At 38.1% G+C, this 23313-nt stretch overlaps 1 protein-coding gene across 3 annotated transcripts in view; it reads left to right on the forward strand.

The window, feature by feature from the left end:
- Positions 1–23313, forward strand: part of GMDS (GDP-mannose 4,6-dehydratase) — a 412414-nt gene that overhangs the window by 147530 nt on the left and 241571 nt on the right. For all 3 annotated transcript variants that reach the window (XR_003991441.1, XM_030486344.1, XM_030486358.1), the window contains 2 exons: positions 11731–11923; positions 12776–12880. Coding sequence is in view for 2 of the 3 variants with exons in the window: in XM_030486344.1 (XP_030342204.1) it covers positions 11731–11923; positions 12776–12880 (298 nt within the window). In the remaining variant the exon portion in view is untranslated. The remainder of the gene's footprint in view (positions 1–11730; positions 11924–12775; positions 12881–23313) is intronic.

Genomic DNA, 23313 nt, shown 5'->3' on the forward strand with positions numbered 1-23313 from the left:
TATAGGAGTGGAAAGTGAAACACTTGCTGAGGTTTTGATTTCATGCCAAAACTTTTTAATTTTTTACCAATTATAGAATTCTTCATCAACATTGACTATTTACATTTCTCAGCCTTCCCAGCACAGCTTCTTTGGTATATACTAGTGATGCAGGGTCAAAAATTAACTAAATGTTCCAACTCCCATATGACACTTGAGCAGTTTCCTCTGCTTCTCTGGCTAACAGGCAGCACCAGTATTTTTCTCCCCCTGTTCTTGCGGTTCCTTGACAGAACTTCCTGTATCCCAGGTGAGGATGCTCAGAGCCCCAAAGCAGCTTGGGGTCAGCACTCTGGAAATTAGCTAAAACTCCTACTGCAGCCATGAGACGTAGCATTCTTAGCTTATGTCAGTGTTGTGTGCAATCATGGATCTTAGCTTGCGGTATTTTTTCATCCAGCCGTACTTCACAGCTATTCAGCACATCTCCCTCATGGACAATCACCACTTATAATGACCTGTGCAGCAGGACTCTCTCAGTGGTGCGTAGAAGTTCTAAAGATTCCTCCTTTTCGTATGTGCATTTGCGGGCAGCTTAGTATTACGACCTCTTCTTTGGCTTAATACGGTGTGATAAAACTTGTATGCTGAACTTGATTTCCTCTCACTTCACTGCCTGATTGACAAGCTCTGGAAACTCAATTTCCTTAGTTTCAATTAAATTCTTGTGAATACTTCTTGCTTGGAAGGATATGAAAACTGAGTGTGCTGTGTTATAGAGGCTTGCAGGCATGTAGAGAAAACGTATTTGAATGGGAAGACAGGTTAAAAAAATCCCAAGATAGATTTACATGTTTCCTTCCACATTTATCTCTCTCTGTAAGATAAATGCACCCTGTTGGCATGTGTTTTATGATCCTGCCATTTCTTGACTGAGATATCTGTGAGTCATTCAGAAAAGAAAAAGCATGATTGAAAAGTGCTAATTGAAATAAAATATTTGCATACAATAGAAACATGGCATCTGCCTGAGCTATACATTCTTTTCAAACTAAAATGCAGCCGTACACGATTTTATAGACTTCACCTTGTATTTGTGAAATTTGATGTTCCCACTGATCATGTTCACTACATTTTGGCAACTTGGTTTTGTTTCCCACTTTGCTTTTCCAACGTGCCTCATTCTGAGTCTGCAAAATTCACTTTGAAAGCTGATGGAGCTTTTTATATGCCAGTCAAGTCTTACTCAAAGCTGCTTTGAGGGGGAGGTTTACTGGTTTACGTTGAATGCCGCACTCAAGTACAGAGGCACTATACTAGAGGAGCACTGCCTTGTAGGTGTCAATATGGTTTCTTGTAACTTCTAACACTACAAGAGACAAAAACTTCAATGCTGTCTTAGGGCACAGTCAAATGGACTAAAGTAATATAGTATTTGTTTGTGGGGGCAAGAGTAGAAACTCCCAAACTTGTTGGTTTTATGCAATACCGGGTCCCCATTTCCTCAGTGATTTGCCTTAATGTTTAAGTGAAAAGCAGCTATTATTCCTAGTCCTTTTCTCTCTGTCAGAACCCAAGAGATAAGTGAAAAACAGGGCTGAGGTTAGTGTTGTGGGTTACAGTAACCAAATCAGTTGCAGTGTTCTGCTTTGATTTATGATCACCATGCCTCATGAGTGCCAAAGCTGCCTTTTAAAATTAATGCCTATTCCTTACTTTCTAAGAATTGTAATGGAGAGTCTTTAATAGTCAATAATAAATATAAGAATAAGTAAAGGCGAAGGGGATGCCAGCAGAAAATCCAACAGACTGATTTATTTTCTGAGATGAACATCCTTCTTGTTCAAAAAATAATAAAGTTTAACCAGAGGGTCTCATCCCTCTCAACTCTCTGCCCCTTGGCCTTTCCCTCCTTACCCCCATATACCTGTCGAGACACATGTTTTTTTCTGAATCATCCCTGAGTTTTTTTCTACCTAGCCACCCACATCCTTCTGAGGCAGCTGAGTTGATTAAGTAGAATGTTTTGTGTGGGGGATTGCCTTTGAGTTCAAAGTGCTCACTGTCACATAGGAAAGAGCAGTGTTCTCCCTGAAAGGATTCAACTGGAGAAGATGTAAGACACATGGTTTCTTAAGTATTATAACTACATTAAAATCTGAGTTCTAGCAGTGATAAAAGTGTATTTCATTCCTATAGCTTCTTACATAGGATGAATTATCACAGTCCACTTTGAGGTCTGTAATTATTGTTATCCCCATCTTGCCTGAAATGGAGTGTTAAAATCAGGTGTTACTACAGCGAGTTTACTGAAAGCTGTTTCTACAGGTTTATTACATCATTCCCAACAAAGCCATCATCAGCTACTGTATTTACAGATGCTATTAATACCCTGATTTTAAAATTAATCATATGAAGTGTCTGTACATGCACTACAGATGAGGGTATAATGCTCATCTACTAGGATTCACCAACTTTAGCATTTCAAGGTGGGGTGGGTTCTTTTGGTTTGTTGGTTGTAATTTTAATAAATTTAAAGGATTCAGTGGTTTTCTTTCAGGGCAAGTGCAAACCTCAGACTGTTGTATTTACTCAAAGAACATTTTTGAATGTCAGCTGCTCTCAAGAACAAGTAGACGGAAAAGAATGCTGCTGGTTTTGTGGAGAAAAAGAAATAGATTGGTGTTGGAATTGCTGTCCTTTCTTTGAGTAAGATTTTGAAATAAAATGTCACAGATAACCTTCATTGGAAGAAAAGGCAATTATTTGCCCTGTTCAAAAAAGAAAAATGAAAACCCCGCCCCCCCAAACCCTGGTGACTTATTTCTTGACATGCTGTTGCATGTCATTTCATTTTCCCAGTCATTCCTACTGGAGTACTGGAGCAGCAACTGTGGGAATGTGGCAACTGTGGGTGAGTGTCTTTTTCCAGTACATACATATCCATCCAAATTTGCCCCATGCAATTAGCCATCCCAATTTAATTCTTAACACACATGCAGTAAAAATGAACAAAAGCCTCAGAAATTAATTATGTAGAAGTGTGGGTTATGCTGAAAACATTCTAGCTAAAGAGGAGTTGGTGTAGTTTTTGGTTGCTTTATGTCAAAGCAGAGAGTAGAATTAGGTCTATGGAGGTGTAACATTATGAAGAATTGTAAGTGATTAGTCCCCATGATGAACAACGGGAGGATATGGACTTACTGAGGAGAGTGAGTGGAAGAGGAACAGGTCTGAAATCATGGCTTTTGTTTAGAAGATGTGGCTTTATGATATTTTTCTCTAATGGTGATATATTTGTTACTTTAGTATTTGAAGAATAGACTGAGTGCACAAATGGGGGCAGACATTGTTTGCTTGCTGACACGGAGTACTTAGCATCTCCTTTGCGGCATGGATGCAGGTGTTGGATTTTGAGCTCTGAAACCCCCCATCCTCCACCACTCCAGGTACCTCAAGGCAGATTATGTTGCCTAGATACTTGTGCCCAAGACAGAAGACATGATTTTTTTCTCCATGTGTATGCACATACTTATTTATTTTGTCAAAACTCCATGTTCTCCTTTGTCTTAATGAAGTCCTACCTGTTTTGAAAGCTCAGCTACAACCAAAGCACCACAACATAACAAGCTGCAATGTGTGGTCAGAGTTGAGGTACCTGTCCACTCTTAGCCTGTGATGAATGAAGTGATTTGATCCTAGAGTAGCTGACAGAGAGAGCTAAGACAGGTTGCTTTATCTTGCTTTTGCTGTGGTTTAAAAGCATGTCCAGATAAAGTTACCTTGGCTCCATGGAGAAATAATAATTTGTTTTCTTGCAGCGACTTGGCTGTGTCTGCACCCTTAGCTTTCAAATTGAATGGCCAAGTCAGGCATATTTACAGGCAGACCAGCTAATAGGGTTTATGATCCCATTAAAAAGTAATACATGCACATTCATCTAGTTAATTTTTTTCTTGTAATATCTTTGTGAAGTAGGGAAGCTCTTTCAACCCCTGGTTAGCTGTAGGGAAGGAGATAGCAATTCTTGTTAGGAGGAAGAGAAAATGCTTTTAATTTTAGAAAGTTAAAACTTACATATTTCCATAGAGTAAGAGGTAAAAGCTTTTGTTAAACATTATAGAAAGTGGTTTTTTATGAAGTATGTGTCATATCTCTAATACTTGCTTCATTCAGAGTATGTGCAGCTTGGTCAAGATGAATCAAATGAGTTATAGGACTACCAGCAGTTAGTGGGTTTTCTCATCTTTTTATCATGAGCTGTGCTACATCAGTTACTAGGTGGATATATCCCAGAAAGCCAACCCAAAATAATGACAAACATGACTTGGAGAATTGGTCAGACAATGTTCAGTAGATAAGGTGTGGGCAGGAGGGAAAAAGTAACAACAAAAAAATTTGGTTAAAAAAGTAATTTTATACCAAGTTTAAAATTTTTACTTACTTTTGAAAAAATTGGGAAATGATTCTACAAAGGTTCTGCATTTCTTCAGTAGATTTTATTTCCAGATTAAATGCCCTTACAGATAAAAAGACCCTAGCCCATATTTAAATCTGTCAAAAAATCCATACGTGAAATATTATTTTATTTCCTCATGGAGGGAGAAGCATTTCTGGTTCTTCAGGGCTACCTGAGAAACAGTTGTTTGAACTGCTTCTAAGCTTTCTAAAACAATGCATTTGGCATGAGAAATTGCAGTCTGGGAAGTAATCTTCGTAAGTGATAAGTAATAAATGCTGAAAACATAATTTCTCTCTGGTTGAGAAAGCAAGACTTCTGGCATGGCCCATAAACTTTACCTTGTTTATGAGTAGGGGGGAGACTACTCGTAAACCTTGTGCATGAGTATGACTTACAAGAGAGTCAAGAAAGGTAGTCATTTGCAAAACATTGGGATAATTCTAGCTTCTAGGCAACACAGGAGTTGTATCAACATTTGGGAGGGTCCAGTGTGCTAAGTCATGTTTTGCAATCTTTTTGGCTAGGAAGACAAAGAGAGGAGAGACTGTTATCAACAAAGCTGTGCCATAGTAGATTGTTGCTGTAGTTCAGTATCTATCTACCTTGCCATCCATTCAAAGTCCATCAAAATCATAAAGCAAATAGGCGGTGAAGGTTTGTTGGGTTTTGTGAGGGTTTTTTTCTTTTTTTTGTGCTTGTGATGATGTTTTTATCACTTCTGTGCAGAGCATCTTTCTATGTGTTCTGAAAGCATCAAGGAAGCAAATATGAAAGTTTTTTAAAAGGCATCAAAAGTTAAAAAAACCACCAAAAACTATAAACTAGTTGTCATGTAGAATTTTAGATAACCTGTATGTTTTAAATGAATTTCTACATATGTGAAAGTGAGTAAAAATGATGCTATTTCTTTCAAAGTGACTGCATTCCCTGCATGCATTTTATTCATAGCTCTCTATTCCCCTGGTACATATAAAGCAAAATGAATTGGCTATCTTTTTACATCTCCCTTTGAATGTTCTCTAGTGACTCTGCGAGTTGCCCCTTTTTGTCTTTCTACTAAATAGCATTTAAAGCTTCTGGCACAGCTGGACTTCAGTATGTAAGAAAGCTTTTAGCGTATCACAGTGTCACTAGCCATTGAAGCTACAAAATTTGAAGCATCAAAGCCCATCCCGACTTTGCTGCGTGTGCCTTATGCTTAAAAACTTGGGTAAATATGTGCATTGTCCAACTACCCCTGAACAAGATCATGCAGAAAAGGAATAAAGAATCAACGGTTCTTTTTTTAAAGCTTCTTTTCTAATCTCTGTAATTTGAAACTGAAGACTTTGAACAGTGGGTTGGAGATTGTTCTGCAAGATAAATCCCTTGCATCACATAACCCTGACAACTCCCCAGTTCCCTCAAATTAATAACAAATGGATGAGAAGATAAGCAAAACTAATGGGGAGGTTACATTTTTGTGACAAAGGTTTATGGCCATACTGAATCTCATGTTCTGTGATATCCCCCCTCCTTCTCCTCCTCCACTTTGGTATTTTTTTACTATCAGATCTGAGCATTCCTCTATCTGAAGCTCTTCTGTGAACGAGATATGATGAATAGCAAGTTGGACTGTGTGCCTCTGAAAAGTTGCTGTGAACAACTCTTCGCTCCCCCAGTAGAAAAAAAATCACTGATTTTCTACTAAAGCGGTCCTTGTTCTTGCACACTGTACAACCACTTTCTACTCATTGGATGGTGCTACATGTCTAAATAGTGAAAAACACTGCTGTGATCCCCTGTTCTCTTAAAATTGTGCAATAATTTGGTTTGGGAGCAATTTCTGAGTGTCATTTGGACTGCCTCTTTCCATAAAGCAGGTCCAGCTTACAGCAGGTGACTCAGGGCTATGTCTGATTGATTGAGTTTTGAGTACCTCCAAGGGTGGAGGTGCCACAGCCTCTCTGCACAACTTGTTTCAGTGTTAGACTACCCATGTTGAGAACTATTTTTTCCTAATATCTAATTGTAACTTTTCATGTTTCAACTTGTGTCCGGTTTCTCCAGACCTGTCTCTGGGCAACTCTCTGTAAATTAACTCTGTTAAATTCTCTTAATCCACTAAGTTAGCTGGTTAATAAGCAGAGGAATAAACAGTTTACAAATTACCTTTATTTGGACATCTGCTCCAAACCCACACATTTCAATCAATAGTCAATAACCAAGACAACTGGACAGGATGTAGGAGACTTTGCTTTATTAAAACGGAGCATGGATATTTCAATTTCAGGATTGTGGCACTGACATTTTGAAAATATTAGGCAACTGGTGGCTCTTCTATACCTCTTAACTGGTCAGGCATATACCAGTGGGCTGCTTTAGAGGAAAAAGTGAACATGATGACCTCATGAGCTGGATTTACGGCAGCACCTGCAGTTTGCCATGGAGGAGTCACTTTTTGAAGACACCAAATAATGAATCTGGCTATCAACCCCTACTAGTCTAACAAATATAAAACTTCGTTACTCAGGGAGTATTTCTTCATGCTTATACTCTGCTTTGGGTTGATTTTTTTTTTTCTTTCCCCTGCCCCCCCCAACAAAAAGTAGTAGTTTTCCCAAAATGAGGGGCAAAAGAATCCTGTTCTAATAATGCCAAGCTATTTTTCTTTAAAGAGTATTTCAGATCGTTTTCATCAAGAACTTGAAATTAACTAGGAGGACACTTGTAAGGAAAACTTATCCAAGCCAAACCATGAGAAGCTGCCATAAGAACATACACTGTGGATATGTTAGGGGTCCTTTTTCCTAATCCTAGAGTATTTCAGCTGCACAAAGAAAGTTGCTTAGGGAAGATTCTCCGGCAGGGTAGTTCAACTGCAAGGTAGCTACGGACTTCAGGCTGCTTCAGACTAGCGGCACTCTGGTTTTATTTTGTGTGAGCAATAGCAGTATAACTTAGCTGTTCATGATTTTTTTAGTGCTTGCAGAGCTGAAAGGCAATAGCTGCTTTTGGATGCTGCAGTGCCTGATGCTTGGGGATGGAGTGGAAGGTGATGCATGGCTTTGCTGCTGTTTTTATCCTAAGTAATTTTTTCAGACTTAAAAGTACACTTCTGTTGTGAGGCTTCTGCTTCATATCACCCCTTTTTTCCCACATGCATTTCCCAGATCTCACTATACATGGAGAAATGGATGGTGGGGAGCCATGAATGAACTCAACTGTGCTTCACCCCTCATTTGCGCTTATTTTGAAGGTGCAAAGATGTGTGTGTTTAGGGCAATGCACAAGTTTACATTCAAGCTCCTCTTTCTTGTGTGTAATGAAAACTACTTTGGGGTTACTTGTAGAAGACTAAGCTGGTCCCTAAAGCAGTCTGTTGTGGTTTATGGCAGACTGCTTGAACATGAAGATCCTGAAGGGTCCTTTAAGATACCTAAACAGCAAATAGCTTATTTTTGCACTTTAGTTTGGGTTTTTACATTTAGAGGTGAAGGTGAAGTACTAGCCCACTGATGTCAAAAACAAACTTTTAACCATGTCAAGAAGTCTTTCCAGTCACTCAATCTGTGGTCCATAATACAATAGAGCTGCAGTGGAACTCACCCACTGGGACCTCAACGTAAGCACTGGCAGAGAAGCACATCTTTTATCAGCTGCACTGCTTATTCCTCTGCATCATGAGTGACTTCAAAATACAAGTTATCCAAGCTCTTATGTTGCAGCAATATTGTGAATAGCTTGGGCTAACATGAATTTTAGGAGAAATATTGACTTCTGCTTCCACTTATAAAACTTTTTCCTTGCTAATTCTGTTTATAATCATGTTCTCAAATTACTCTAATTTTATACAGATCACTTTTTCTTTTTTTTTTTTTTTTTTCCCCTATTTTATTAATGAGAGAACAGGGAAAGAAATAGGAAAGAAGAGAAATCTACAAAAGGCGTATTCCTCTTATCCAGAATTTCAGTCATTGTTTTTCAGTCATTTTCTATTTAGCTAAGAAGTGAAATAGGTCTTTAACATATCAAGTATTGCTTACTAATAAGCAGTTCAGAGCTATTGAATAGATTATTTTTCTATATAACAAAAAATATATAGTTGTTTGGGGGATTTTGGTATCTTTTAACAATTTTTATTGGGTTCAGAGGACAATGAGTTAAGCATTCATTATGAGTTAAGGGGTTGGGGCAAAGAGGAATTGCATTATACTCCTAGTAGGTTACCTGACATTTTTGTAGATATATAGATTTTTCCCCCTCCGCTTGACACTGCCCAGCTCCCCCCAAATTCTTAAGATTTCCTAGAATCCCTAGGATTTTTTTTTTTTTTTTCAGTGTGTTAGGATTTTATAGGGATGCTTGGCCCATAGTCCTTATTGGATTTAGCAACTGGAATGTTATGCTTTACATGCCTGTTCCTAGGGGTTGAGCAGTTTGTTTACTGAGATGATATAAATGATCCCAGTGGTTTTTATTGGCAGTGGAAGGCACACTGAATATTCAAAGCAAACAGAACTGATCTTAAAGAATACAAAAAAGTAACCGCTGGAAACTTGTGAGACTTGAAACATTTCTGAGCATTTTTTCTGCTTTGTGATTTGCTTCTCCATGTAAACCTTTCTTAATGCTTAAAGAGACCTGACACATATCTTCTACTCTGATAAATCAAAAGAATCTACTCTAGGTTGGTTTTTGTTTTTTTTTTTTTCTCAAGAGAGCAAAGATGCTTATTTTAATGTTATAGTTAGGTTAGCCACCTTTGCTTTTACTGTTAAAGAACAATAATTTACATTTATATTATCCTATATCCTCCTGGGGCTTCACATAAGCTTCCCTGTTGTAACACCAGCCTTCCAGAAATCCCATCTTCTGAAACGGAGAAGGCTGTAAGAAGTAGATGAACCTTCAAGTTGTTATTTATATTCCTTAGTTAGAGCGCTGAAGCATATTCTGCTAGCACACACTATTTTTGGTTGAAAGCTAGCAGTTAATATGATTGCAGCCCGTCTGTTGGATTGTTCCAAATGACAAAACAGAGATGAAGTATCTCACAAAGCCAAACCTGTGTGTGTGCTAAATCGATAATTTTCAGAATATCACCACTGTTGACAACTCATTGGTCAGGCGCAAGTATTACTAAGTCTGCAGTCTTGTATATAGTACTCATAGACATGATAGGAATGTGTTCTTGTGGAGGGTAAGACCCATATGTTTTCATTTAGATAGTTTTCAGTAAGCTTCTAAATCTTGTTAAAGACCTTGCTAAGCTTGGTTTTGAATGATCAGTTGGGAAACATCATATTTAAAACATTGCTCTATTAAATTCAAATCTCTTGTAGAGATTGAATCTGGTGATTATAAAGAAAGAAAGAAATGGAGGTAGGGTGAGAGTTCAAATTCAAAAGGTAGAAACCAGTTCACAAAACTCACTGTAATTCTTGAAGCCATGTGAAAGAGGAAACAGAACATGGTTCAGTGTATTTGTATTGCATCCTGTGATTCCAGGAATGTTGTAGTTAATGAAAGTATGCTTTTCTCAAAATTTTGTCATCCTAGGGGTGACATCCTAGCCTTGCTTTTGAAAGTTTTAGTTACCCAAGAATACATTTGAAATGTACTATATTAGGGATGAATCCAGCAGTGAAGATACTTAGTGATAGAAGCCCTATGTGCATAAGGAGAATGTTTCCTCTTTAGTATTCTTTGAGGCAATTCTGCAAGGTGTTCAGGACCTGAAAACCTGGAACTGAAGTACTTTTGACCAAGGATTAAAGTGCCTCCTCATTGTTGTGTCCACCTCTAATGACACATTGTTATCGTTACATATTGAATGGACTAAATAGACACATCTTAAGTGTATATATTCACAGTATCTCCAAAGATTAATGGAGATACTATGATAATGATAACCACAAAAGCAGGGTGTTCCCATTGCACGTGGGAAGGGAGGGCCAGGTCACCCAGGGAGGGAAGGTCACCCAGACTAACGTGTTCCAAGTACAGTATCTGTTTTGGTATGTCATGCTTTCCTTTTGTCACAAAGTCTGTCCAAAGAGGGCAAAGAAGTAGTGTATCCATGCCCTCAGTGGTCTTTGATAAAACTTTCAAGCTTAAAGTTTCTGCCAGACAAAGAAGCTTCTTGGGTTGTGGCAATGGAGGAGATTGCCTTAAAGGTCCATTCTCCTTTACTTGTTTATAACATTGGCAGTATAAACAGGGAACATTTTTCCAAGAACTGGCATAAGCAAAATCTCTGGATTAAAGAGAGGATGTAGAAGGAAGAAGGAAGATATCTCTGGGATGGGCACTGGTGGGAGAAAATGCTTTAGAGTCCAAAAGCTCTGCCAGCACGTCCAAACAGCCAGCCTGTACCCATCACACAGGGAGAGTGAGCTCCCTTCCAAGCATTTTTTACTCCTGCCTACAGATTGGGGTGGACACAACATATCTCTTACTTTCAGCTTACTTTTCTAGTTTTTTGTTTTCTTCTGTAACTGTGAGGAATAGAATTAATATATTTTTGAAACACTCTGAAAGCTTAGACACAAGCATTCTCTTGTGGCCTATGCCACAATCAAGCTCATTATAAAGATAATTGAGAACTACTGAAGCAGGGAGAGAAAGAGGAGTCTTGGCCCAGCAGTGTGCATGAGTTCATACTATTTATTATCATATGTCAGCTGGAGAAGATGTCAGGTTTCTTTTGGATACCGCTACCCTTTGCTCTTCCACTTCATCATCCCTCTAACCTCTGTGCAAATGCCCCAGCTCTTGCACACCTTAGGTGGTATGTCATTTGACAGCAGATACTTGTTGTCTTCTTTCCATTTTGATCTGTGTTTAAATTGCAAAACTTTGGACCTTGTTCAAGTTTGTGAGTTTTTTTAATACATGTTTGTGCTATCGTGCTATTTTTTTAATATATTTTTGACAATTTTACCCAAATTCAAGTGTGTCGAAGATATTAAGCCCAAATGAATATTGTGAAAATTGGCAGCTGTAGAGGTGAGAGAGTGCCTAATAATGCTTTCAGTGTGGGGAGGCTTACCCCTTACTTCACATGGGAAAATAATTGTGAGAGAGAGAGATCAGGGAACACCAGCCTTTTGGTTCTGCTATTTATGGAATTCTTGTTTATTCTTAGAAATCTTTTGAGGGTACTTATGTAAACTTAGCATCTACTCTGTCCTAAAGTGTCTAGGTAGTCTGTTACAAGTGATGTATTTGTTTGGTTGTACATGATCGGAGCATGTTCTGATTCTCCTAGTAAAATTGGTGGTTCTTTATTTCTTTTTTTTCCCAAGATTTCTTTCGACCTAGCAGAATATACTGCTGATGTTGATGGGGTTGGCACTTTACGGCTCCTAGATGCTATTAAGACCTGTGGCCTTATCAACTCTGTGAAGTTCTACCAAGCCTCCACCAGTGAGCTTTTCGGAAAAGTGCAAGAAATCCCGCAAAAGGAGACCACCCCTTTTTACCCAAGATCGCCTTATGGTGAGGATTGCTGATGGAGTGTGTGTAGTGTCTGTCTGTCTACTCTCTCTGTTCATGTCTCAGGGCTGAAGTCATTTGGGTGTGAGATTAGAATGACGATAGAGCTAAAGTGACTAGACATGTCGAGAGGCATGCCTTTATGAGTTACTATATGAAAAGTATTTGCTGCCATTGCCTGGGGGTTGGAAATTAGGATCTGGCTTCACAAGACCATGTTCATTCAACTCAGTGGTAGGGAGCTCTTGTAGAGATGGGGGGAAGGGCAGCTCTTCCTTCACAAAGGGTTGTGAGATACCCCTGAAGTTATAAGGTTTCATATTTTTTGTTGCCTAAATGAAAAACTCCCAGGAGCTCACGTCTTCCTTCATGAACTCGCATGAAATTTGAAACACTTACTAAAGCAATGTGCATGGAGGAGTTTGGTGATAAAGTTTCAAATCAATTTGAGTGTTAAGGCACCAGATTTTTGCTTTTATTCCTCTAAAGCAATTCTTTTGTTTTTTATTAGCAGAGGTCACCACTGTGGCGTATTTCACACACTCTGTCTGTGTTAATTATATTATAAAAGAAAAAGTGCTATGCTTGAGTGTGCATAAGAAAACAGTGAGAAAGTGCCCTAATGCTTCCTGGCCAGTTCGGGGGCTGCACAGAATAGGAGTATTTTCCCATTCAGATGCTGCATATTGGGATGAATATTTTTTTTGTGAAATGTGATGCGCATAGGAAATGAATCAAATCCTAATGCACTCTGCTGTTGAAATGTGGACTTGCGTGTGAGAGAGATGTGTATGCCTGTCTGAGCTGTGCACAAGCGCAGTGGATATATGTAAAATTTCAAAATTATTTTTGTAGGGGCAGCAAAACTGTATGCCTACTGGATTGTGGTGAACTTCAGAGAGGCCTACAATCTCTTTGCTGTGAATGGCATCCTCTTCAATCACGAAAGCCCCAGGAGAGGTTAGAAAATCCGTGTGAAACTGTTCCCAACTTTGTGTACATCGGGCCGGAAAAATGAAACAATGCATCCACAGGTTTCATTTAAACTTGCCAAAATTCTGTAGAGAGAGTGTCATGACTTGTAGTCTGCCCACAGTCTTTAATATAGCCCTTCAGGCAGACTCTGAGCCTGCAAAACTGCACCTTTCCCTTTCAAGCACCATTTTGTAACCCTCTGATGATGAAGGGGCGCTTGTGTGTCTGATTTTGTGCATCAGTGCTCTCAAGAGACTGCAACAACATCATAACATCCCAGAGTTTTCTTTCCCTCTTGATAATGTTATGGTTAAAATGTTGAAATGACACATTAAAAGGCAGTTTTTCTAAACATTTAGGAGGGCAACTGCATAACAGATGCAGTTTCAGGTGTGACTTGTACTCAAGATTTTTATTTGTGTATAAATGTCAAATTAAGAGGCAGAAATAATAGACCCTTTAAATTCATAATGAGTACAGCCTGCTATATTTTGAAAAAATTGTGGATTATGGCCCATAACTTCTGACAAGATGGCTTTTAACACATGGCTTAAAAATGGCTGTTTAATCCTTAATAGCAGTGCAGCTTAAATTCCATTTAATCATCCCTTTTCCTCTTGCAGTACTTTAGGAACAATTAATACTGTTATTTAGTTTGAGTAAGAGTCCATGGTTGATTAAAAGTCTTATAAAATGGCAGTTTTCCTCTCCCCTTAAAGTACTGTGACTTTAGATAACACTCTAAAATTAAACTTTAAATTAACACAGAAAACTGGTATTGTGGTCTATTTCTAAATGAAAAATAAATTCAAGTTTTACAGGAATGCAATTATATAAATTATAGCCTTGCACAAAATAGAATAGTTTTAATCATACCGACAAATATAAAATAGAACATAATTGCAATTCTGCTGGGAAAAAAAAAAAAAGACAGGGAGAGGAAAAAGGAGTCGGTGTCAGTAGGATTTAAATATTGATTTCAGTCTTTGGGAGTCATAGCTGCGAAACCTCATAGTACACTGACTAGGCAGCATTTACAGTAAGTGGCGCACCAAATACTTGGTGGTAGAAGTTGGCACATCACTTCACTGGAGCAGATGACAGTACAAGTTCAAAATTAAAAAAGAATCAAATTCACTAGATTGTGTCATTTAGAAGCCCTAGTACTTTGCTTTCTTTTAAAGAGATATTCTTGGGGAGCTGTAAACTGATGACCAAATTGCTCTGAATTATCATTGTGCAGTTAAAACATTCTGACTAACATAAAGAATGAGGGAATATGCAATGATAAATAGTAGCTTGGCATGCTACTAGTAACACTAAGGAGCAATTAGATGGAAATTATAGGAACACATTTACCATTCCTGCTGCTTCTCTATAGCCTTGCAAAATTTTGAAGGAGGAAAACTTCAGTGCTCATTGCTATTTTGAGCCCTCTCACATTTGTTCCAGCTTTGACACTGCTGCAATGGAGCTTCCAATCCGCAGTCGCTTTCCAACACATCTAATGTCTCCATGGAGAACACAAGCCTATGCTTTGAAGTCTCAGGCTGTAGTTTTGGTTGTATGTATGTGCTGGGTGCAGTTTTAAGCCTCTTGCACCATGCGTCTTGTCTTAGAAATGGTTTTGGTTGGCTCCATTTGCCTTAGCAGACGTACATGCCATGAAAGCAACTGTAACCACAGCCTAGTGCCATTTGTGTAGTGTTTTTATGGGAGAAACTCTGAAAATTAATACAGAGAGGAAAATGGAAGAAAAGTAATTTTAAGGTTGTTTCCTAATAGCCATTCAGCCATTCATCACTCTTGTAATGTTTTTGAAGTCTGCAAAGGTGCTTTGGGAGGAAAAGAGGGTTTAACTGGGATTTCTGATTCCTATGCAGAGCTGGTAATCCACATGGAAGTTTTAAAATGCCTTACAGTTTGGCCTCTTCCCCCAGTTCTCCCCCACGCCCCATTTTCAAAAATTGGGAATACCTAAATATACCAATACATATTTAATTCCAATATTACAATAAACATACCATTATTCCAGTTGGTTTAGCGTTACAATGAATTGATGAGATACAATGTCCAATTGATGGTGATACTAAGTGCATCTTGTCCACACAAAACATGATGCCTGGGAGTCAGCAGAGAGCAAAAGGTTGTGTGTGACAGTGCCACTTGCTGAGGTGCAGAGTTGATCTGTCCCAGCAGATAGTGCATATTTTTTCCCCACATCTTAAGTGTTTGTTAATCATACTTCTGAAAATTCAGGTAAGTTTCCTACAGTGAAGGTATCTATAGGAAAAGACTGTGAGGTGTGTTACACTGTAAGGCAATGATAAGAATGAACAGAATGCATTTTTGGTACCTGGCAGCTTGTGTTGTGGATTGTGATCAAATACAGAAGTATTTATATTCGATGTACCAGTACTCTTGGTGAGGAATGATGAATTCCAGTTGCCTGCCAAGTGGCTATTAGCAGCTGGTCATTGAGATTGAGTTGAACAGACAATTGTAAAGAGTTTGCTTCATGATCTTTCTTCATATAATATTCAGATTTTATACTGCTGGGACAGCAATATACAAGCCTAGTGAAAATAAGAACTGTCTGATCTCAAGAGCTGCTTCACTGACAAAGGAATTTAGGAATATACACCTCATTTCAGAATATCAATTCTTCTCCTTAGCCTTCTCAGTTTTAACTCAGAAAGGAGCACCGGTACTTAATCTCATGTAGCCTGTACAATAATAGGGAAGTCTACACAGAGTTCATAAGGGTAAAGAGTGCTTAAGTCTAATATGAGAGGTTTCCAGTTTCTCAAAATTACCAAAGCTTGAGAGAAGTTCTGGCTTCGAGAAGTTTGTTTGATTTTCTACTTTTATCTTGCTTTCTAAGAAAAAGACCATAACCATGTCCTAGAGATAGGACACCATACTGCAAATCTGAGCACTTAAGTTTGCTGTGTGAGCTTGCTTTTAAGTCTGATGTTTCATGTTCTGACAGCCACAGTGACTTTACAAAAAACACCAGTGATAAACTCCAAGTTGGTTGAACCCACTGTCTGAGCCTTACATCTTAATTTGGTAAAGGTACAGCTTTATTAAATTGCATGAATACTTGGTTCCATACTCAAGAGATACATGTATATGTAACAGATAATATCTAAAATTTCACATGGAGTAGAATGAGTGGCTATGTTAGACTAATCATAATAAAATATACATCTACTTTGAGCCTTTCTATAGTACTTTCTAATTTTTTCTTTATATGTAATACCTTTCATTTCTTAGTCAGTTTTATAGTTTTGGAAGACAAAATAGTCACTTTTTGACCAATACATGCTTGTCAGCTCACATAAATCCACACAGCTCAGCGAAGTAAATAAGGTCATGTTGATTTATGCCAGCTGAGGATCTGGCACAGTACTTCCGGTAATGGTCTGGGGAAAATACCTTGCTAAAGCTGCTCTCCTCAGTTATTTCCGTCAATTTATCCAGGTATAGTTCAGGTGTTTGCTGGTTTATGACAATGCCAAAGGATAATGGGATCTTCCATTTCTGAAGCTTATTTATTATCTAAATATGACACTAGATGGAAAGCAAACTGCTCTCTACTATGGTAGTAAGCTACAAGGTGGCCTCTGTTTCCAAAATTGAACAAACAAAAGAAAATCTAAAAACCTTTCTCAGAATGCCGGTTTGCTTTTTTTTTTTTTTTTTTCTCCATGGGATACCAAATGGGGGAGGTGGTGGCCACCAAGTTGCTGGTGGTGGTTGAACATAGTTCCCAGTATTACCAGTGTAGAAATGTCTGCCCTTTGGCAATATTGGAAAGGTATTTCTGTTCACTGAGATGGTGGTTTTGACAGTGGAAGAGTGAGGCAATTAGCAAGTCTAGTTTTCAGGAAAGCTGGGGCTCGATCCAAACCTTTTATATACCATTGGAAAAGATTCCTGTTCTTTTGTTGGGCTCTGGATCTCGCTGATACCTTCTTTTCTGAGTGAGAAAGCAAACTATTTGTTGACACTGTCATTTGTTTCCTCCCAGACAAGCCCTTACTTTTTTCCTCTTCAGTTCCGTGTAAGAAGTTTTCTGAGGTTTACAAGATCTGCCTTTGGATCTCTGAGATAACTTTCTGATTTGATTAACCACTTCATTGCTTGCCTCATCTGATCTTTATCTGCCAAGATGTACAAACATGTACAGCATGTTTCCTGACACAATTCAGCAGAAGTTCTGTTTGTTTTTTGTTGTTTTTTTTTTTTATTTCCCCACTAAGTAATAAATACTTTGCCTCCACACATGACATCATTGTGTAGATCATTCAGTAGGGAATTTTTGTTTGTCTGATACCAGCCCTGGTAAAGCAGTTGTCATCAGACCATTGCTGCATAGCCGGAGGGAAAGGATACAACTGCTCATTTCTCTGATCTCTTTCAGCCAGGGAGGAAATGGCTAGGTGTTAGATTGCAGGCTGAATGTTGTCAAAGTACATGTAGTAAGATTAAAATGAAAAGAAATCATGATTTAAAGAGAATGGGGAGTGTTCTATGTTTTTATTGCACATCTGCGTCACAGGTTTGCCAGGGGAAAGGAGTAAGAAGTTCCCCTACTCACTGTAAATATGTTTGGGTATCTTTTGAATTTATTTTTTTGTTGTTGTTACCTTTTAACAAGCTTTCAGTCTCCTTTTTGCCTCTATGTCACAGAGAAGGCAGAAGCAGGTGGTGACATCTGCTACTGACTTTCACAAGAAATCCCAACAATCCCTACTGTAACAGCTGCTCTTCTGCATCTCCTGTAAAGAGATGTGGCCAACATCTGCCTGATTTCCATTTCTTATTTCTTTCGTTGAGGAGACTAATTGCTAGTCTTATTACACACTTTCGTGCAGGAGGAGCTTGGTCAACCTGGTCCCATTGGAAATATTAAGGGCTTTTGCTGGTGATCTTTTTGTAAGTTTAGGCCTGTGAAAGATGTGTGTAGAATTTTCAGTGCAGATCTATGTCTCTTTCATTTAATACAAAATTTCAGAGCCCACAAGTATATCTGAATAATGAAAATCAGCAGTGTTGCTTGTGTCTTGCTGACCCCTTGCTGGATGAGAAGAATGCAGGTTGGCTAGTATCATCAGGGATCGTCTGCCTAGAATATTGAAAACTTGATGGCAAGGTACCATGGCCAATGTAAAAGGAGTTACTCAGACAGTTGTGTGCTATAGAACAGCCAAGATCATTTCATGCTTTTTAGTTTGCGTGTTTCAACAGAGAAAGCATGCAGTGTCCTGAAGACATGCATTCTTACTGGCTTTTTCTCCCTGCTGTGAGACTGATGCTGCTAAGCGATCCATGCAGGTGTTTCCTTATCTACACATGCAGTCTAACATCAGTGCGGATAAATGTGGGCATTAGGGTCTACTTGTACAGATGGATTTGCAGTAATATTGACTGTAATAATATAAAATTGCTAGGTAATACCTCTCTGCTCTTTTATCTAAGTACATGTGTTTTCCCCTTGAAAAAGATCTGATGTTACAAAATAAGAGAATTTAGCTAATTCTGCTGATGTTGAACCTGATACTGTCTAACTAGTACTGATCTGAGCACATCGCAATATATGGAGACTTTTTTCTAATTTTTATGTTATATGTCATCTTAAAACTTCTCGTGTCACTTTCCTCAAACTAGCCAATACTGGTATGCAAAGGCAGCGCAATCACACTAAAATACAAGTAGGCTTCCCCCCGTGAACTTGTGTTTTCAAAGCAGTACCAGACTTCTGAAATAACTGAAGGCCTCATGCCTGTAGCTTTGGGCATTCAGATAGTCCAGGCCAGCGTCACAGAATTTGTCACGTATGGAACAAAACAATCATGAACGTGAAATGAACCAGGTTATAAAAAGATGTTTTTCTCAAGTGAGTGGCTGATAAAGAAAGGTGCTGTGTTGAACAGTCCAATTACTGAAATCTTTTTGATTCAGTCTTTGCAACAATAGTTTGTGGGAATCCTTACCATCTCTTAATGTTGGGTGTTTTTTTCTTTTCAATCTTGAAGTAGCCCTGACTCTATACTTCTTTCTCTGATGCGCTTTTCTGGGGTCTATCACCAGTGTATCTAAGTACAAAAACTAAGTAATTTCTTGCCTGTGGGTTTAGATTTTTGGAACAGCTGTGTTCACAACCCAGATCTCTCCTTGAGCAAATTATTATCTTATCAGATGCATCTTTTTGTCATTAAATCAAGTGCTCCCTTGTGGCTTATACTGTGTTGAAAAGAAAGTAGATTACAGTTTTTGCTATTTTCCATGATTGATTTCAACTTTATTTTAATTAAAAAAAAAAAAAAAAGGCAAAGCATCCACACAATTTACAAAATGTCAAAAGTACTAAATTTAGAAAACTTTAACATGCAATTCTTAACATATCTCAGGTTATATTAGCAGATATCAGTGTTAGTTCCTTAAACTATGAATTTTCAGACTTTTTTTTCTCCAATGAAATATCAGCCCAGAATTTTGAAATAAAACGTTGTGGAAGATATGGAAGTCAGCAATGGTAAACAGAGTGGTCAGAGCATGTATCTTACCTGTAATGTACTTACGGCTTCGTTAACGCACAAATTTGTAGCAAGATTTTTAGAAATAATGTGTTTTAGGTGCCTATTTCCCTATTTTTTTCCCTTTGTTACATTTATCTATTCCTGGCTAAAACACAATGGAAACTGTGACCATTCAGCTTTTTGTCATATATATAAATGAGAACATGAAATGAAATACAGGCAAGAACTGGGAGTTTTATACGTTGCATGTTACAAAATAGCTTGTATGTGGATTTTGCAGAAGGTCAAAACAGAACTGCCCCATTGCCTTTGCTGAAACATTAGAGTGGAGTATAGGACATGGTATAGATACAGAGTGGTCATCTCAGACCCCAGCAGCTGATGGATAAGAGACCATACATGAGAGACGCACCACAGTCCACTGCTCCCCCAGACCAGGGATCTTAGAATTAAGCCCAAGCTGCTGCATGTGAGATTATTTCTAAAGGAAACCACTTTGGCTGGGGAACAACACCTCCTTTGAATGCACCGTTAAGTTGTAGCTCAGGTGTACCTAGAGTCTAGGACAACAGAGCATAGTGCAGGATACAGTTTCCCCAGATGTGGAGACTCAGTGACACTCAACCACTTCTGTATTTCTTGGTTTTGTCACTTGAAATGTTTATTCTTGCAGTTGCTTTTCTTGCAGTTACATCTGCAAAATTATTATTTCATTCTGTTGTGATTCACTAAGATTTCCTCCTGCATTTTTCCCTCAAATTTAAATAATGTCATTGTCTTTCTGAAATAGTCAGAGGCAAGAAAGGAGAAAAATCACACACAGAGCAGAAATCACATCATTATTACAAGAGGTATGTTGCATAAATGAATCTAACTTCCAACTTACATTGTTAATATTTTGTAAGTAATGAATGTTTATTATTTTATTCATTCTTATCATACTGATTATTTCCTAAACTTCTGAAGTCTTGTGTCTAAATATGATTGTTCACATGAATTCTCTGGAATATATAAATTTCTTCTGCAATATACTATTGTAATTCTGCTTTGTCTGCTTTCTAGTATGTAACCCAACATCAGTGATGCCAGTGTTTCCCTGGGAGTATGAAGTAACAGCTGTTAGAAATTGGTTATGGCTCATCTTCAGAGTGCTGTGTATCACTGCAAAGCTGTTACTAAGTATGGGAGAGTCTGTAGGCCTTACTCCACAACTTTAAAATTTTGGGTATCATCTACCAGGTGCAGAAGCTTGAAAGCAGGTTCGTACATGCAGCTTGTATGTATATGCTGATTGCCACACTTACCAGGCCCACCTTAGTATCCGAAACATTTTCTCAGCAGTGTGCATCCTATTTTCCTTAAAATAGCTCTCCTAAATGTTGACAGTTCCCTCTTATTAGACCTCTGCTTACTTTGTCTTGTATAATTTAAAGAAAAATATTTTAAAAGTAGATCCATTAAAAATGCATGTTGTTCTGAGACAGTTATTTGAAATTAACCCACTCAGTCATTTAATATATGGGAAACTTGACAAGTGAGACTGTAATTCACGATAAAACAGTTCCACTGTTAGTGGTTCAAAAAACATTGCAGAAGAAAATGTCAACTGATTGTTCCTCAATTCAGTAAGTCTTCAGGATTCATTAAAAACAAATTAATGAGAAATGCAGTATATTCAGATGTCACCTCTTAGAAGATTCATCACATGGTGGGATTTCTACCAGTTTTTTACCAGTTGTAAGGCCAGAGAGAAGGTTAGCACATTTGATCAGAGCTTGGCTTGAACTTAGGAACATGAGGATTTTTTTCTGCCTCAATTGCACCAAGTCTTCACTGAAATTTCCCAGAAAGATGTGTTTAAAATAGGAAGCAAAACACACAGAAAAACAGTGCATGTATAGGTAGCTTGATTTCAGACCATCATATGCGCTACACACTTTTTGGGGTGTGCATGAAAGCTTTACATTTATAAACATAACCAATGTCACTTTGAAACAGCTAAAAATCTTTACAGTGGGACAGACTGCTGATTTGTGTCAGTCATTCATCTAACTGCAAGTATTCTTTGAGCAGATCTTAACCTCTGTTTCAAGGACTTATAGCGGTATATACTGTCAGTTTTATGTGTTTCCCACACTCTTCATGTGTGCACACCTTGCCAACCATGCTGAAATATTTCCTTTTCAAGGATTTGCCTTTCATAGACACTTAGAATTTAATTATATGTTCTACTTCATTGTTAGGCACCAATTGGCAAATGAAAGCTATGTCCAAAAGCATGAGTATTCTCAAACAGCTTGCAAGTATTTATTGTAGTTAAACCTGATACCACATGCTATTTAGATTGTTGCAATATCCTTTGCATATTTTGATCTGTATCATATCTCATCCCTACAGAATGATAGTTGTTAAAACAAAGGGTTGTAGGTCACAGTTTGCAGGTTTCCCATGAAACATTTCAAGGTTGCTTTTTGGCATGGGAAAACAAATTAAAACCAAGCCAACAGAGAGAATACAGTATCACGTTTTCTCTACTTGCTCTTAATTTATGCCCTAGGACATGTGAGTTTGAGAACCACTTCTATAGAAATGCTGCAGGAATGCTGATGGATTTGTGGTTTTGATGGTGAGAGCTTGATTTCATAACATTAAATGTGAATAAATTTACAAGTAGTGAAAGAATTGTCCGATAAAGCAACTCAGACCTCCAGTTTACATCCAAAAGAATGTAAGAAAGGATTTTCTCATTTATATTAAAAACCTTATATTAAGAAAGGTTTAAGGTGTTTATTCATTGCATGGATATCCATCAATCGATGGACTGAGAATATTTGCCAGAAACTTTAAAATAAAATCCTATAGTAATCCCAAGTCTAGGCAGTGCAAATCTGGAAAAATCAGAGCTCATTCTGGATTTAAAACAAATCCAGATGGCACGTGCAAAACATCAGTAACACACAGAAACATTTTACTTTGTATTTCTTTTTATAAATTTTTGAAACAGTTGCTTTTAAGTTATAAATCTTTGTGCTTTCTTGCTGACACCTTTCTTTTCTCAGCCCCACCTCATGCCCGTATTCTGAGTCACTAGTAGGCATGTGTGAATCTATTAGGGATACTTGAGTTGCCTGGTATGCTATGTGCTCTCACTTATACTGAGTTTCTGTCTGCCGCAGACTGTAAAAAAATGACAACCTCTTTTGTTGCCATTATTATACTTCTTCAAGATATATGGCGCGCTCATGCACCTTCAAATATCAGGAACAGTCCTTAAACTTCCTAAATTTTACATAATTCTGGAAAATGAAGTAAACTAAAAAGTTTCCCTGATCTTAAACTATTTGTTGGTTGGGGATGGTACCACCGATAAACTTTATTTCAAGCATTTATGTTGAAGTGCCATTGAATCTTGAGCAAACCCAATCTTGTGATCATACCAGGCGTTTGAGTTTGCAAATGTTCCTTTTTTCCATACTGTTTGCTTGCATAAGTATCACATGTATCTGGCATTGAAAACTCGGGCCAGTAATTGCTAATTTTAACATGTGTTTTTCAGCAGGAATGTGACTTCCTCTTCTCAAATCCTTGCATATATTTTTTTATATCCTCTAGGTATGTTGTAAGGAAAGCAGGAGGTGGCAGAAGTGTTCTGTCCCTTCTTTAGTAGAGGAATGGGATGACTGGCACTAGTAGCGTGATTTGCTGTCATGCTCTGTTGGGGTAGTCATTAGGTATCATGAACAAACCTCTGCCTTCTGTGAGGTCTAAAACTAGGCAGTGTATGAGCTTTTCCTTTTCTGAGTAGCAGAATGGAGTGCTGCTGTGTCTCCTGGGCTGTAACCTGTCCAGGTACACTACGATTTGCAGGTA

This window comes from Strigops habroptila, chromosome 1 (assembly GCF_004027225.2).
Source record: "Strigops habroptila isolate Jane chromosome 1, bStrHab1.2.pri, whole genome shotgun sequence".
Taxonomy (NCBI): domain Eukaryota; kingdom Metazoa; phylum Chordata; class Aves; order Psittaciformes; family Psittacidae; genus Strigops; species Strigops habroptila.